Source organism: Pecten maximus, unplaced genomic scaffold, assembly GCF_902652985.1.
Source record: "Pecten maximus unplaced genomic scaffold, xPecMax1.1, whole genome shotgun sequence".
In the NCBI taxonomy this organism is placed as follows: domain Eukaryota; kingdom Metazoa; phylum Mollusca; class Bivalvia; order Pectinida; family Pectinidae; genus Pecten; species Pecten maximus.
Window position 1 is genome coordinate 1 of NW_022979253.1, and position 16,760 is coordinate 16,760.

The following is a 16,760-nucleotide window of genomic DNA, read 5'->3' on the forward strand; positions in this document are numbered from 1 at the left end:
CATAAAATTCAAAGGAAAGAGCGATAACAAATAGCGATAACAAACTTCAATTGTCAAAATCCAAGATAGCTTTTTTTTTTAGACTGGTCCCAAAATGAAACTAGAACTGTGTCCAGAGGGCCAACTCATACCCCTTGCCCCTGCAGTGAAGATTTTCCAACAACAAGTGCAATCAATGATTGCGAAAGCTTACCGGCGGCAGCAATCACACTATGCATACATTTTTTATGTATGTATAAGCATGTCATTTTGAAATTGTATGTCACATAACATTGTTCCTAGAGCACTAATGGATGTATAAACCAAATAAGAAGGGTGTGGACTTACAAGCTTTTCAAAACTAATCCCCAAAATCTTTAAAGTGAGTTTTTGTGTCAAAGTCCACAAAATGGTAAAATGCCAATTTTTTTTTTGCACGATTTGCCACAACATTACTCCTGGATCTCTAATGAATGTATAAACCACATTAGAAGGGTGATAGGTGTATACTTTTGGACTCACCCCCAAAACTTTAAAGTGAGTTTTGGTGCCAAAAAATTTAAGTCCACAAAATGGTAAAATGCGAAAAATTCACAATATTTTTCTGCATTATTTTGCCATAACATCACACCTAGACCTCTAATTAATGTAAAAACCAATTTAGAAGGGCATGAGGTGTATACTTTTGGACTTCCAAGCTTTCCAAAAACTTTAAAGTTTTGGGGTGGGACGCCGACGCCGTGGTAACAGCATTAGCTCTCGGTTACTCGTAACCGGTGAGCTAAAAACCTGTTTTTAAAGAAAGAGTTACCACAGCAACCTAAATTTGTTGGGAAAAAACCAGCATGCATATGTACACATTACGAGTCCCTAACATTCCTGTGTATTTCAAATGATATCGGTTGATAGCTAAATATAAATAGGAGTTGCCAGAGTTGTCTTGACAAAGTTTTCACTAAGAATATGGGTATTGAAACCTGGTAACCGTGGAAACCAAAAATTATGTAGGGAAATATAATGCATGCACATTTACAAATGGTCCCTATCACTCCTGTGTAGTTTGACTTGAAACAGTTCACAGGTTTATGAGGAGTTGTCTGGACAAAATTCCCCCTCATCCAAAAAACAAGTATAGTGACCTGTCCATTACCATGATAACAAAATTATAACATGCTATAGATTACGCACATCTACAATGTATAAGGGTTATTTCCATAAAGTTTTGTTTTAATTCCCTCAGTAGTTTACGAAGAGTAGCGGGTACATTGTGTCTACAGACTAACACAAAAAAACAAAGTATAGTGATCTGGTTACCATGATAACCACAAAATTACAAGGAGGAATTTAGGAGGAGTAGCCAGTACGGTGTCTACAGACGGAAAACTCGATTCCAGTATACTCCCCCCCCCCCCCCCCTAGCTTCGTTGCAGGGGGTATACTAAACATAATCAGGGACCAGGGGCAATCTGCATATGAAATTTCAGAAAGATCCCTTCAGTACTTAAATCGCGATAACAAACTTCAATTGTCAAAATCCAAGATGGCTGCCTTTCGGCCATATTGTTTTCCGATCGCTCTCAAAATAGAATATGCACAAATAGGGACCAAGAGGAAGGTCGTATGGAATTTTGTAATGATCCCTTCATTACTTTCTGGGAAACAGCGATAAGAACTGTTTACAGACGGATGGACAGACCAGACGCAAGGCAATTTGAATAGCCCATCATCATCAGATGGTGGGCTTAAAAACATGAATTTGACCTTGAACTTTGAAGTGACCCTGACCTCAGGTCAGTTGATCCTCGATATATTATTATCAACTCTGCTTCATAATGCTGCATGAAATATTCATCTATGAAAAACACAAAAGTGACCTTGACAAATGGACAGAGTGATCTTGCTGCTTTACGTTGACATTACAGACGCAGGTATTTTTGTCACGTGTATATCTTGACAAAGTTTCAAGTGAATTGGTCAATTTTATTTTATACTGATGTACATGTGTACATTTGACAATGTGACCGGGAAATTACAGCCACAAGTGTGATATTGTCAAGTGAACATCTTGACCAAGTTTCAAAGTTAATCGGTCAAAGACCAGCGGCCGGTAAAGAAATCCAACAAATAGTAATCAAGTACTTTCTGAAAAATAGCCATCAATATCTAATTGTCAAATATATACATGACTGCTGAAGCCTGTCTGCAATCTGGATTTTTGAATGGTCAAAAAATGTTTTGTTGGTGAATTAAGGAAAGCTGTAATTTCAGCGGAAAAAGTACTGACCTATTGCCATGAGTATATACAGAACAATAAAGTTACATGCATACATTGTACCGTGCAACAGCCTTACATAGTGCAGATAGTCACTTTGTCATATCACCTGAAATGGCAATAACAAACTTCAAGGGTCAAGATCCAAGATGGCTGCCTGTCCCCAAAAATAAATTAATAAAATGTTTTGGTTAACCTTCCTATATGCTCTGAATATTTCATGGAGCAGGATACACACATGTAATTTGTTTTGACCTAATTAAAGCACCCTTCAATATATTTTAGAGACAACAACGTTAACAACAATGAAAGTTAACAATTGATCTGCATTTTGGCAGAGAAAAATATCAAAAATTCACTAACAACATTGTATGTACGTAGGTAGCAATTGATGTGCATTTCCAAAATATTCAGTTGATAATTAAACTAGTACAAAACCCTCATTTGGGTGTAGTGTAAGTGGGACTGTTAAATATTCAAGACGATAATAACAGAAAATTAAAAACATTGATCTAGACTTGAAATTTAATTCCAAGATAAATGATTAGAGTATTACAACTTCTAAGGATTTGTTTTAATCAACTGTGACCTACAACCCAGAAAGTTGAACTCCTAGGAGATTAAAATTTTTAAGTGTGATGGAAATAACTATAAAAAGTAAAGCCACTAAATTAAGTCCTTACAAGGACTGTTTTGTCACTACTGATAAGTTGATTAAAATAAACATCTTAATATGCATACATGTACTAATTAAACAGTTCATCTTGCATAAATTCAATGCACAATATATTCAACAGGTCCAAGCACACACTGGCAATCGACATATATAAATTATAGCTGTGTATTGAGCTATATTTTCTGAGATTTCAATTTTCATTTAATTAGAGCAAAGTCACATAATATGGCAATGTTGACAACAAAATGTAATTTGATGTTTATTTTTATCAGATATTTTGTTATCAACCTAAATTATTTAATCTTTCTTCATATGCGAGTTTGTTTTGTTTTCTTTAAAAACATAAATACAATAGCTCAAAAGACCTATATAAGATAAGATATATACAGATATAACAGGTCTTTACAGCTATATAGCTCAATGGACAGTGTGTTGAACCTGGCCAATGCAATTCATTGATCACTCATGATACGATATACATAACCCTGGGTTAAATAAAACAAACAATAACAGTGATTCCATTTTTTTTGTAAATATTTTATTTCCGCAGCAAATGTCAAAGGAACCTTTTTTGTTAGAACTACTACTACTACTAGTCTGTAGGCTCCTACATTATTACCTAAATATCTCTGCAACAAGTGAAATGGTTACATGAACCTGGCCTGTGTTCATTTTATACGTAACAGAAAATATTTCAAGTTAATTACATAGATAAGGAGACGCATAGCATTACAATGTAAAAGCGCCGAATCACGATATTGTTTGTCGTATTTTATTTACTTTGCCGTCTGTTTTTAACAACACATAAACCTAACTGACCTCTTTTGACATGTAAACAGTGACTGTGTACATAAACTAAACTAGGCCTAATTGTCAAGTAGCAGGGGCTAAATATTGTCGATGAACAAATCATATCGCAACCAGTTGCTAAAGCACGTGTCATAATCTGTCAACAAAGACACAGACCTAATGCATAGGAATCGGGAAGTTTTTGTCGATATTCATATGCATTGTATATAAGATACTATTTTTTATTAAATGAGTAGATAAAACCTCCTAAAATAAGCTTGGAATATACACAAAAACAATAAATTTTCACACTTCTGAATCCTCATACCATCCATCTTACCTGTCGATCTCTGGAATTATGGGAATACATCACTTCCGGTTAGTTGCCTCCCTTGAGTACAATGTAAAGTCGCAAGTTCGAGGCCTATCAGAGGCATATTTTTTTCTTCTTTTTTTTCTCTATTTTTTTCTTTCGGGCTGATGACTAGTATTAATAAATTAAATAAATATTGCTGCAATAAGTCCATTTTTGAACTTATAATTATTTAAAGTCCATTTTTGAACTTATAATTATTTTTTCATCAAACATGTACCAATGTTTGGTACATCTCTTTGCAAGTTCTCAGCAATCAAAAACTACATTCAATTCAATATTTCAAGAAAATCAATGAGTCCTTTCGAAACAAAATTAGTTCAGAACTCCAGGTACAAACATAAATCTATTTATGATATCACTGTATTTCTATGGTTAATAGTAGTGATTTTGACACAATTCCCAAAAAATAACAACATTTTCAGCTCAATGCCACTAGTGGAACTTGAAAAGTTTAAAATGTGTTTCCAACTGGTGAGTATGACAACCATCTTGGATTTCGACCAACTCGAAAAATAACAAACCTTGGCCAGGACCATATCAGGATAATTTCAGGCAAGTTTCAGTTGAATCTGATCAGTTGAACTTCAGAAGAAGTTTCAAATGTGTTTTCAAAATGGCGGCTGTGGCGGCCACCTTGGATTTCAGACTGACCAGAAAAAAACACACTTAGTCAGGACCATTCCATGATCATTTCAGTCAAGGTTCAGTTGAATCTGATCAGTTGAACTTGAGAAGGATTTTAAAATGTGTTTTTAAGATGGCGGCCATCTTGGATTTCTGACTGTCCCGAAAAATAACAACACCTGCTAAGGACCATATCAGGATCATTTTAGGCAAGTTTCACCTCAATCCCACCAATGGAACTTGAGAAGATGTTTCAAATGTGTTTTCAAAATGGCGGCTGTGGTGGCCATCTTGGATTTCAGACTGACCCGAAAAATAACAACATATGGTCAGGAACATCCCAGCATCATTTCAGGCAAGTTTCAGCTCAATCCCACCAGTGAAACTTGAGAAGAAATTTAAAGTATGTTTTCGAAATGGCGTCTGTGGCGGCCATCTTGAATTTTACAGTGACCCAAAGAATAACAACACTTTGTCAGGACCATCTCAGGATCATTCTAGGCAAGTTTCAGCTCAATCCCACTGGTGGAACTTGAGAAGAAGTTTCAAATGTGTTTTCAAAATGGCGGCTGTGGTGGCCATCTTGGATTTCAGACTGACCCGAAAAATAACAACACTTGGTCAGGACCATCCCAGGATCATTTCAGGTAAGTTTCAGCTCAATCCCACTGGTGGAACTTGAGAAGAAGTTTAAAGTTTGTTTTCAAAATGGCGTCTGAAGCGGCCATCTTGGATTTCAGACTGACCCGAAAAATAACAACACTTGGTCAGGACCATCTCAGGATGATTTCAGGTAAGTTTCAGCTCAATCCCACTGGTGGAACTTGAGAAGAAGTTTGAAATGTGAAAAGTTTACGCACGGCGGACGGCGCACGGCGCACGGCGGACGGCGGACGGCGCACGGCGCACGACGACGGACGAAGCATGATGACTATAGGTCATCCTGACCCTTCGGGTCAGATGACCTAAAAACTAGTTAATAATCATAGTTAATAAGCCCACCCCTTAGAGATTTTACATGTTGGCCCCCTGGGCATTTTGCAGGATAAATATGTTATGTCAAATGGGAGACAGAATGCCATTGAAGATACTGTATATGGGGTAACTTTCGCCCTGGCATAAATATATCTGTTTTAGCCTAGTGTTAAATTCGCCCTCAGATGCTTTAATTCCTGTTATATAATTCTACTTGATCGTCAAATGTTCGCCCAGGCTTTATTTTCGCCCTCGTGGTGAGAGGGCGAAAATTACATGGAGGCGAAAGTATCCCCGTATACAGTAGATTGTATTCCTATCTCCTGGGCCAAGTACCAAGATTGAAAACTAATAAGATTGCAACAAAAATTACAAAAAGTCGCAGTTCACCTGTCTTGGAAATCTGAATATAAAACATAATATCCTTCTTAAGTTTCATATTTAGGATCTAAATTGACACATATATTCTTCTTCTTTGAATATATTTAAATATTATACATTACAATGTATGTACTGTAAAGTGCTTTAATTTCGCGGTGTCAAAATTTCACGTTTTTGTACTATAGTATTATTATTGGTGGGGTCTTAATTTCGCGCTACACAGGTGTAGGAATGGTTCAAATTAGGATAACACCGTTTAATCCTTTGAACGGCTATCCACGTCACTGTCACACATGTACACATGCCTATTGAAGGAAGATATAGGTTTTATAATAGATCTATGTAAATGATTGAAGATAAAATCATGTGTGCATGTATACATATATCAATAAGAGGTATGTATTCAGTGGTATGATCACTTAAGTACGATCATCAAATATTGAGAATGGCTGACCTGTAAACACAATATTCGCTGGAGTTTTGAATTCGTGCTTTGATTGAAACCACGAAATATAAACCCCCGCAAAATATAAGCACTTTACAGTATATAACTGCACCAATCCAGTTATGATTCTTAACAGCATATTTAATGACCCTGAAAATGATATATGACAATCAACTGTTTACACAAATTTTCAGAGCAAACATGCCCCTAAAAAACATAATTTAATTTTCCATTTCCTTCTTTTTTTTCCTTTTTTTTTTTTACAAATTTAGCAAAAAAGGTAGATTATATTTACTATCTAATGACTGCACCTTGATGAAAAGATTGAACTCTTGTCACATTTAATTCATATTCAATTATTTGAATGAGGTTACCCTATGTCACGAAGACCAATAACATCATATAGTCATATGTTCAGACTATCAGCTTGTATCATAATGAAAAAATAAAATAAAATCATCGCCCTACAACAAAAATGTCAATAATTTGGTGAAAAACATTAATAAATGACTTAATTTAGTATTTGACATTTCGTAAAAATTTAAGAGGGATACAGTAAAAGAAATAAAAAAAATTGGCATATGATATTCATTAGTAAAATGATTATATAAGAGAGTTCTATACAACACAAGTTATTTTTAAATGTCAAAATTTTAGGGTGCTCAAGGTTTATTATGTGTTTATTTTTACTTAAATGCAATATGCAGAATTCAAAAAGCTAAATTCTCTTAAATTGCAGTTGTGAAATTGACGTTTGAATTTGATTTGCAAGAAAATGATACAATAAATAGCCAATTGTTATATATCATTGGTTGTTTTAAGAGCCATATTTAATGATGGAAGCAAAACGTTTATCGAGTTTTGTAACATTGCAATATCTTGAATAAAAGGCAGATAGTTATAAAGATGCCCAAATACCTTAAAAAAACGGCACTGCAATCACATTTATTATTTAATTGAAGAAAAAATACAGTTTCAACAACTTTTTTAGGCTCACTATTCGATTAAAACTAAAAAACTAAAAATCGATTGTGGGCCGCCATGCAACACCTCCTTTCTGTACTGAATATGTACAATGATACTACCTTTGTTCGCCATGGATATGGGCCTGGTCCATAGTTGTAGCAAATTTCCTCATCTTTTTGTATGTATCTTGTGGCTTTAAACACAATTTGGGGCTAACCATCAGACTCGAAAACCTTGGCTCTACAGTTTGGGTTTTTATGATTATCATTGATCAGCCTTCCAAATGTGTCATCTTCTTTTGTTGCATTAACCCTAGAATGCAAAACAGTTTCAATATTGTATCAGTCACCTGGAATCAGAGTCAATATAGGCTCATCATAATAAGTGTTATTCTTTAGATAATGTTGTGTGAAGTTACATTTTTTCACAGATTTGACCTCCTTGAAAGTATGTCAACATCATTTATATGAGGAAACTTCAAACTTTGTGGTAACAATTTGTTTATCGTGCACTGCACACTATCCTAAGCCAAAGGCCATGCAAATTTACAGTTTACAAATTTTACAAATTTACAAAATGTTTATAAGACAGTACAATAAAGACATTCATCATGTGATCACATCACTCACACCCAAATTAGCACTATTTGACAAACAATGACCTTGACCTTAGAACCCTGAAATTGTTATAATAATTACCATAGTTTCTTTCCTTTAAAATTTATTTCAAAGACATATGTGTCATCCTCATCTGCAGGATCTGTTTCCTGAACCATTCCTTGGTACCTACATATGTCTTCTCCTGCCTCAATAGCCTTTCCTGCATAGACTCCTCTGCCTGAAACAAAATGTTAAATCTTATTTAAAGAGTTAAGACTGACATTAATTTTCTTTGAAACATAACATTGGGTAACATCAGAAAATCATGCCCTAGCTACTTTGTGTCAGTCAAAATATAAAAAGAATGTGTAATCTCGATTCATCTGACCCAGACCTTTAAAGAATTCCAAATGTGAAAGAGGTGAGAGAGGGATGCTAATTACAGTGCATTGAATACCACACAAATGTATTGGTCAGACAATGATTAAATTTTGACCAATCAGAAGCATTTGTTATAGTACAAACAATAATGTTGTATAGTGATTATGCAAACTATTTTTTGTATAAATTGACCCGATAGTACTAGATAAGGGCATGTCCATATATACAAGACTTAGGCCACACCAAATTAATCAGTTGTTCTTCGGGAAACTGGTAAAAAAAATTGGGGCGAGCGAGCGAAATTTTTTTTTCTAGCAAAAAATTTCCATTTAGAGATTTGAAGAGGCGAAGCGTTCAAATGATGTGCGAGCGATATTTTTTTCCATTATTTTTTTTTCATTAAATGTTGGAAATAAACTGAATACCATATTGAACAGATGTTTGTGTCTATTTGTGATCAATTCAAGTACATGTATATCATGAAGTGATTTCATACACAAATAACTAAACAATTGTATGTAAAATCCAACAACAATTTAATACCTGATCTACTTGATCAAATCAAACTTAACACAGTTCTCTCATTTGTATGGAACAAATACCGGTATAATAGAAAATAATGTATAAAACAAAAGAAAATTGGCACAGAAAAAACAAAATCACTATATCATATATAATTATCTGGAACAAAAATAATAATACCATATAAAACAACAGAAAATTGGCATATTAGAAACACAATCATTAAAATGTATATGGCTGGGAATTCAGCATCTATCAAATATAATTGACTTGTATTTAACAGTAAAACTAAGGGCTTTTCCAGTAAAACATCTACCCTACCCCAGGAGTCCAGTTTGTTTTAGGGGTACCACCCAAAGAATTTATTTAATTAATTTTAATACACAGAAGTAATTGGAGCGAAATCTAACCATGGACAGAGGTGAATTGTTTTGGAATCCTGGGGTCATTTAGATATTTTAATGGAATAGCCCTAATACTAAGTCAAGAGGACAACTGTGAAATGATGAAATTGGAATAAAATAATTCCACATTTTCTGATTATTATTATGGAATACAAATAAAAAAAAATATCACATAGGTACTGACCTTATTTAACAAAAAATATCATTCTTCAAAATAAAATAAATACTTTGATTGTTACCACATTACAAAAAATTTCCAAGGTGGTAGTTTCCAATTATTGTATATAATGACCCATGTATTGTATATACCATTGATAATAAAATACTGTTTAAACCAAGGTGGTAGTTAATACTGCGGATAAAAAGGTCATAAAACGTTTCATTGTTCTCCGCTTCGATCGCTGTATTTACATTAGTGCACCCGACCCCCTCTGTACACTTACTATAAAAATACCCATACTATTCCAAGAATTTACAGCAGACTATCCTCTACTCCTATACGTATATGAGGTCTTATTCCACCTGATTACATTGGTGGATATCGTTACATGACAGCCTGTCAAAAGTTTCCTGTCGTGAAAAACCTCTAATGTTATTGGAGTAACTATCCTCGTGCTAGGCCGGGGCCTTTCCGCCATTTTTTTTCATCTCTGCATCAGGTATCAACGAAACGCTTGTTTGGGTCGGCGTTTCAAGCGTCGAAATGTGTTGTAATAACCGGAAAAAGAAGTCGGAAAACGGAAAAAAAAATCCGGATTTGACGATTTTTCCGGAGGTGCGGGAAAAAATTATTTTTATTTTTTTCTCGACTTTGATATTTTTGGAGCGGGATTCCCGACGAACAACTGATTAATTTGGTGTGGCCTTAGCAGATGTTGTTCAATCAGAGGCCTCTGTTGTAATACAGTAACATGGAATACATTTGACTTGATCACACAAAAATAGATTGATGAACTTGAAAAAAAAATTACCTTCATGGTACCTATATATATATATATAGTACCTACCTACCCAACACTTTATGGCATGGGTCGGTAAAGGGAAAACAAACATATTTTTAAGGCTGGCCCAATGGCAAGAGCAGTTTTATATGGCCTTTCATAAAATGTTTGCACCATTGGTCCAGGGTTGAATAAAATTGATTGAAGGACTGAGGAGTTATATCGTTTTATAGGAATTGAAATTTAAACCCATTTATAATGAAAAATTAGTCACCATGGCAACAGAACATTTAAGTAAACAAGTATTGATTGTAATGGGAACCATTACAAATGTCCCCCAAACAACCCCACAGTCATATCATTGTGATCTGTATCCCTCATTACCCCTATGTAGCCATTTTCATCTTAATCAGCAAACATCTTTATTTTGACCAATAAGAGGCCTCAATTTTGTTAACATAGCAACTGACCTTTTCCAAAGTGTTTCCATATTGTTCGCTATCCCTCAAAACCCCTACGTACCAATTTTCATCTTAATCAGACGATATTTAAATTTCGACCAATCAGAGGTCACTATTTTGTTTCTATGGCAACCGACCTTTTCGAAATGGTTACCACATTGTTCACAATCCCTTATTAACCCCATGTACCAATTTTCAGCTCAATCTGACAACATTTAAATTTCGACCAATCAGAGGCCATTATTTTCTTTCCATGGCAACCAACCCTCTCGAAAATGTTACTACGTTATTCGCCATCCATAAAAACCCCTATATACCAGTTTTCACTAAAATCAGAGACCAAAATCTAAAAACAGGAAGTGGGCGTGGCCCCTGGCGGCCATCTTGGATGTCCGATCGCGAAAAAAACACCTGGTTGCACACCCCCATACCCTAACGAGTATGTCTGTGAAGTTTGATGATGATCGCCCAGGCAGTTTCTGAAAAAAGCGTCGGAAACCTCAGCAGTGGAAGAAAGTGGAAGAAATAAGAATAATAAGAATAATAAGAATAATAAGGCCTAGAAAAAAAAATGTTGTGTTTCCCCTTTCCCGACCGACCCTAATTTTAGGCCACCGACCCTAATTTTTTTTTGTTTGAAATACTGAAAATCCGGAAATTTTCGTAAATTTAGCCCGTTTTCCGTTTTATTATTATACACACCCAAGTCTTATAAACGCTTGTATATGACGGGCACTGGTTTTAAAGCGTATTGATGACCTCGATGTTCAAAAAACATGGCGGCTTTTTGCACGCCGTCGTCTGTTTTGGCACTGACGATAAAAAAATGTAAACACATGGACGAAAAGCGAATTATGACATCACTGCCGCATACAACGCTATGTGGAGATATATTTTATTTTATTTATTTTATTTTGTAAAAGGTGATTGTGTTATATTGGGGAGGGAGGTTGGACAGTGTTATACTGTTCTGCCCGTGTGTCTAGAATGTCTCGAACATGAACAGCCTCCATGTTATCGTCCATACGGAAAAAAATCGAAGAGTGGAAACTCTCAATAAACTGCGTTTATAATGACATGGTTTTACTGTTCTGACTATTAATATGATGCTCCTATTTGAGATTATCTGAAAAGAGATAACAAACACTGCAAATAAAGTTTGATATACTTTTAATATCATTTTCATCTCCCAATACATTGCATTTCAAAATGAAGTTAGGTAGAAGAATGATCAAACACTGAAATATAATGATATTGAAATGATATATACAGCATATATAAATATTCAAATATGAACATTTGATTATTTATTTAAAAAAAAAAAGATAAAAAAAAAAAAAAATCCCTACCTACCTACCCTAATTTTTTGAGAGACGAAAGGGGAAACACAACATTTTTTTTCCTTGGCCTAATAAGAATCCAAGCAAAAACAATATGTCCCCCCCCCCCCCCCCCCCCCACTCCGTTTGGGGGACATAATAATGTTGCAAGCACAAATTGCATGTATACGCAGATCTACATTGATTTACAGGTTTTGAAGGAATTGGATGATATTGCCGGACAACCGGTTCCACTAATTCCAATTTGAATTTGGGAAGAAGTCAGCAATGGTGGCCACAATCTGATTAAAATACAGATCTTCACTATACACTACGTTATGAGGATCTGACAGTGGCCGATCGAAGGTCATGTTCAGATGACCTTTGTCGCCTCCTTACCTCGCATTTCAGTAGAGTGTCATTTCGTTACAAAATTTTACAATAGCTTTCATGTGACGAAATGACTGAACGCACAAATTAGATTTTGACAGCAGTAATTTGACTGCTATTGCAAAAGGTCATATGAACATGACCTTCTATCGGCCACCGTCAGATCCTCATAACGTAGTGTCTAGTGAAGATCTGTATTTTAATCAAATTGTAGTGGCCATCTTGGATTTCAGACTAACTTGTAAAAACAAAACACTTAGTCGGAACCATCTCAGCAGATCATTTTTTGGCAAGTCTGAATCCTACAGGTAGAACGGAAGAAGTTTAAAATGTGTTTTCAAGATGGTGGCAATCAGGCAGCCGTCTTGGATTTCAGACCAACCTGGAAAATAACATCACATGGTCGGGACCATGTCACGAATCTCACTGGTGGAACTTGAGAAACTATGTTCAAAAACGAGAAAAGTTTACACACATCTTACGGTGCACGACGACAGATGAAACATGATGTCCTTGTAGTACTTAAAATATCTTTAAATATGCAGAATCATATTTACAAAAGCACTGACTGTAACATTCATATGTATTTAAGATTACAAGAACATAATTTTCAACTTAACCCGTAAATAGACCAATATATGTACATATGAATTTAGTAACTTTCATTCACCTGATGAGCTTGTTATAACGCAGGTGAAAACGCTAGTGATTCCTGGTTTGTGTTTTATATTTTAATTATGTGTATCCATCACAAGGACATTATACTTTTTAATTATGAATTTAATTATTTTTTTGGTCTTGTACACTAATTCACATCACATATGATCAATTCACCTTTTCCTGTTGATGTTTTGATATAGAGATGAAGGCCATTCTTATCAATTTCTTCCTCATTTTCCTTCCAGGATTGTTTCCTTTTTCTTAAATTCATGTTGACACTGTATAAAAATATAAATAATATGAATCAATAGCGGCAAGTCATCATGCAGTCAACAGGCAATCAATTTTTTATCCATAATTAAAGCGCTAGAAATTAAAGAGGATTGACCTTTTCTATTGTTATATTGTGAGATAATTCAGAACGATGTTCAATTTATTCATTATTGCACCAGTCAGGGGTAAACACGATCTACTAATCGATTAAATCTGATACTCACACCATGACCAGCATTAAATACGGTTCACTTGGCCCAATATTTACGTTAGGTTTATCGCAAGAAATTGAAGAATATGAGTACACAGACACTCAGGGCTTTCATTAAGTACTCCTCCACTCGTCCAGACGAGTGGAAATGCCCCGGTGCCGAGTTGGGTCGTCCTTGTCACTCGTCCCCAGTGCCGAGTTAAGTTGATATACTCTACATGTATTTCGAAATTTGGGCACATCTTTCCATTAAAACCCTAGGTTTTAAACACAAACAAAAACTATCCAACTAGTGGCTTCATTCCTGGTCAAGATCCTTCGCGCTCTTATAATTATAAGATACAGGATATACTAAAGCATCTACACGACGCTGATTGAACCGGAGAATTCCAATGTTGCGTAATCGTCGTGTTTAGTGAATGGCGAGCAACAAAAATAATGGATAACAAACAAGCATTGCTGTCTATTTTTAAACCAAAAACAGATAAATCAATAATGAATAACAAGCAAGATACCCCACAGAAACTTACTGGTACATTAAGTGACGGTGAAACACCAGGGAAAAGATTTTGAAAATGTCCCGAATAACTTTTTTGTGAAAGTGAAAGTAAAACATAAAGAATGCAAACTAACATTACGAAAGAAGAGTAAGATCCACCCTGGCCTCAACATTAACAATTAACAATTACAATCACTAATCAGTCGGAGTGGATAATGTAAAGCTTTAATCTCACATTTATATCCACTCTCATGAGTATGGACATTGTTTACCGTACAGTTTGAAAAAAATAAAACAAAAAAAGTGGAAACAGACGTTCGGTATTACAATTTGAGTAAATGATAATGATGAAGCACTGCTGCAAGTATAAGTATTGATTACAGATAGGCATATCCTTAGACAGCTTGAAACATAAAACAAACGAGCATTTAATATTGGAAAGTGTCATCTCCTTTTAGGGTATTAAACACATTATATATCAGTATGAAAGAATAACGCAAATTTCAATATATATATATATACCGTGTGAATTTGAATATTCCATAATTAATAAAATTCAAACATCTGTTCTCTGTGTGTTTATTTTTTCATCAAGATGGCGCCAGGTGAAATTTGGAGGTGCCGAGTGAGATTTTGGTAGCCACTAGGGCAGGCACAGTGCCTAGTGGGAGAAAAAAAATAATGAAAGCCCTGACACTGTACATTATGCTAGAATATTTGTGGGCCTAACCACACTGAACAATTATTGCATCAGTCAGGGATAAACAAGGCCTAGTTCTATTAACTAAATACTATTTGATTACATGTATCTGATTTATAATTTGCGCCCATCGCACCACAAGCGTTAACTAATGTGTCTAACATGTATATAATATGCAGGGTTCAAAACTAGGTTTACAACACTAATTAAGTCCGTTAGTCCAAGACTAGTAACATTTCTGAAGGACAAGTAAATATGCTATTTTTATTAGGCCTGTGGACTAGTTCATTTTTTTGTATGCTGATCTATGACTTATTCAAGAGGAAATGTTACAAATTTAGCACTCATGATCAGGATAAATCTTACTGACCCTCTACTGGCGAGCGACCAATTCTCGCCAAGTCATTGAAGTATCCATTCTCGCCAATGCCCTCATAAAATACGTAGCTGAAATACGGGGACAATTTTTTGAGGATGTCTTCTTCCTAGTGTCTTCTATCAGTAGATGACATTTTGTGCAAAAATTCGGATGTACACGTATTTTACGAGTGCATTGCAATTGGCGAGAATGGGTACTTGGCGAGAATTGGTCGCCGACCAGTAGCTAGCCTATGGTTCTGATTAGAGGGTCAATAACTGACAATGACTAGGCCTAAAATTATCTGATTATCTGCCCATCACTAGCATTAAATAGTATATGACAAGAATATGAGTAGACATCTACATTGTGCAGAGAATAACTTACCATTCATGCCATTTATAGGAAGAATCCAAAATGCTCCCTTCCAAGATGGCCGCTGACGGGAAGGTGAATCGAAATTTGGCGGCACGAGAACATTTCATTAGTTTGTTAACTGAAGAATTTTTGTTTAAAATATAATGAAATAACTTGTTTCGATATGTAATTTGAGGAGAATTATGGTTTCTTCTTTAGAAATCTATACATTTTGAAGTTTTATATGAAAATACCCATAATGCATTTTATATTTTCACACACCGGAAATGATCGCTTAGGAGTGTGCGACGGCGTACTGACATGGACGATGAAATCTGTGTACATCGCGACACACAGAACATATCGTCACCGGCAAATGCAACCACATGATTTTTTTACATTTTCATGATCAGAATTGAATTTTGGATTGATTTAGAAGGATATTCCAAATGAGGACCGGGTTCGGTCCTCATTTGTCAGTGAGGACCTCATTTGTTTGGTGTGTATACAAGGTGTGGTCCGCATTTGCGGGGGTTTACAAACACACACATTCTCGCCCCCCAGAGTCTGTTAAGCTATACGCAAGCTACGCTATACCACCGTACTGACCGAGTGACATAGGAAACGAAGGGAAGTAACTCTGATGAATGAGAATGACACACCCCACGCAAACACCTTCCCACACACATGAATGTTCTAGTACATATACATACATGTACACAATACTATACACATATACATGTTCATACGTACTACATATAGTCATATACTAACTATTGCATATGACAATGAGCACACATGCTTTACTACACATACATGTACTATTTTGATATCCATCCATTGGCATGTACACACAGCACTTACATGAAAACATATCCACATACCGCACCTACTACAACTCAAATACACCCATACAAGTGCACACATACTACACATGTTGTATATATTATTGTATACATATATATAAGAAAATGCATATTAAACACACATTCTGTTTCTATTATCCTGCTATTCATCCATGTACAGACAAACAGACAGACATACACACAGACAGACAGATACATAAACCAACACCAACCTACTTAGACAGAAAGATACAGACAGACTAAACAGAGACACAGATATATACAGAAAGACTGACAGACATACTCACAGACAGACAGATACATAGACTAACACCAACCTACTTAGACCGAAAGACA

At 35.3% G+C, this 16,760-nt stretch overlaps 1 protein-coding gene across 2 annotated transcripts; it reads right to left on the reverse strand.

The window, feature by feature from the left end:
* Positions 1–7,143: 7,143 nt before the first annotated feature.
* On the reverse strand, positions 7,144–16,079 carry LOC117318397 (N-lysine methyltransferase KMT5A-A-like). 2 transcript variants are annotated; one of them, XM_033873383.1, is made up of 4 exons: positions 15,589–16,079; positions 13,335–13,438; positions 8,182–8,314; positions 7,144–7,795 (listed from the first exon to the last, which is right to left on the reverse strand). In XM_033873383.1, exons 1-4 carry the CDS (start codon positions 15,684–15,686, stop codon positions 7,696–7,698), a joined length of 435 nt encoding a protein of 144 aa, XP_033729274.1. In that variant the 5' UTR covers positions 15,687–16,079; the 3' UTR covers positions 7,144–7,695. The 2 variants fall into 2 exon arrangements, with proteins under 2 accessions (XP_033729274.1, XP_033729273.1); XM_033873382.1 differs by having other exon boundaries at positions 8,182–8,320; positions 15,589–16,072.
* Between the last annotated feature and the right edge of the window lie 681 nt (positions 16,080–16,760).

Excerpts from the sequence above, each read along its gene's own strand:
- LOC117318397 (XM_033873382.1), bottom strand. The coding sequence starts at position 15,686 with ATGAAATGTTCTCGTGCCGCCAAATTTCGATTCACCTTCCCGTCAGCG. Across the intron at positions 8,321-13,334 it reads CAAAACATCAACAGGAAAAG|GCAGAGGAGTCTATGCAGGA; the intron begins GTGAATTGATCA and ends ATTTTGTTTCAG. Across the intron at positions 7,796-8,181 it reads TTTAAAGGAAAGAAACTATG|GGTTAATGCAACAAAAGAAG; the intron begins GTAATTATTATA and ends TTTGCATTCTAG.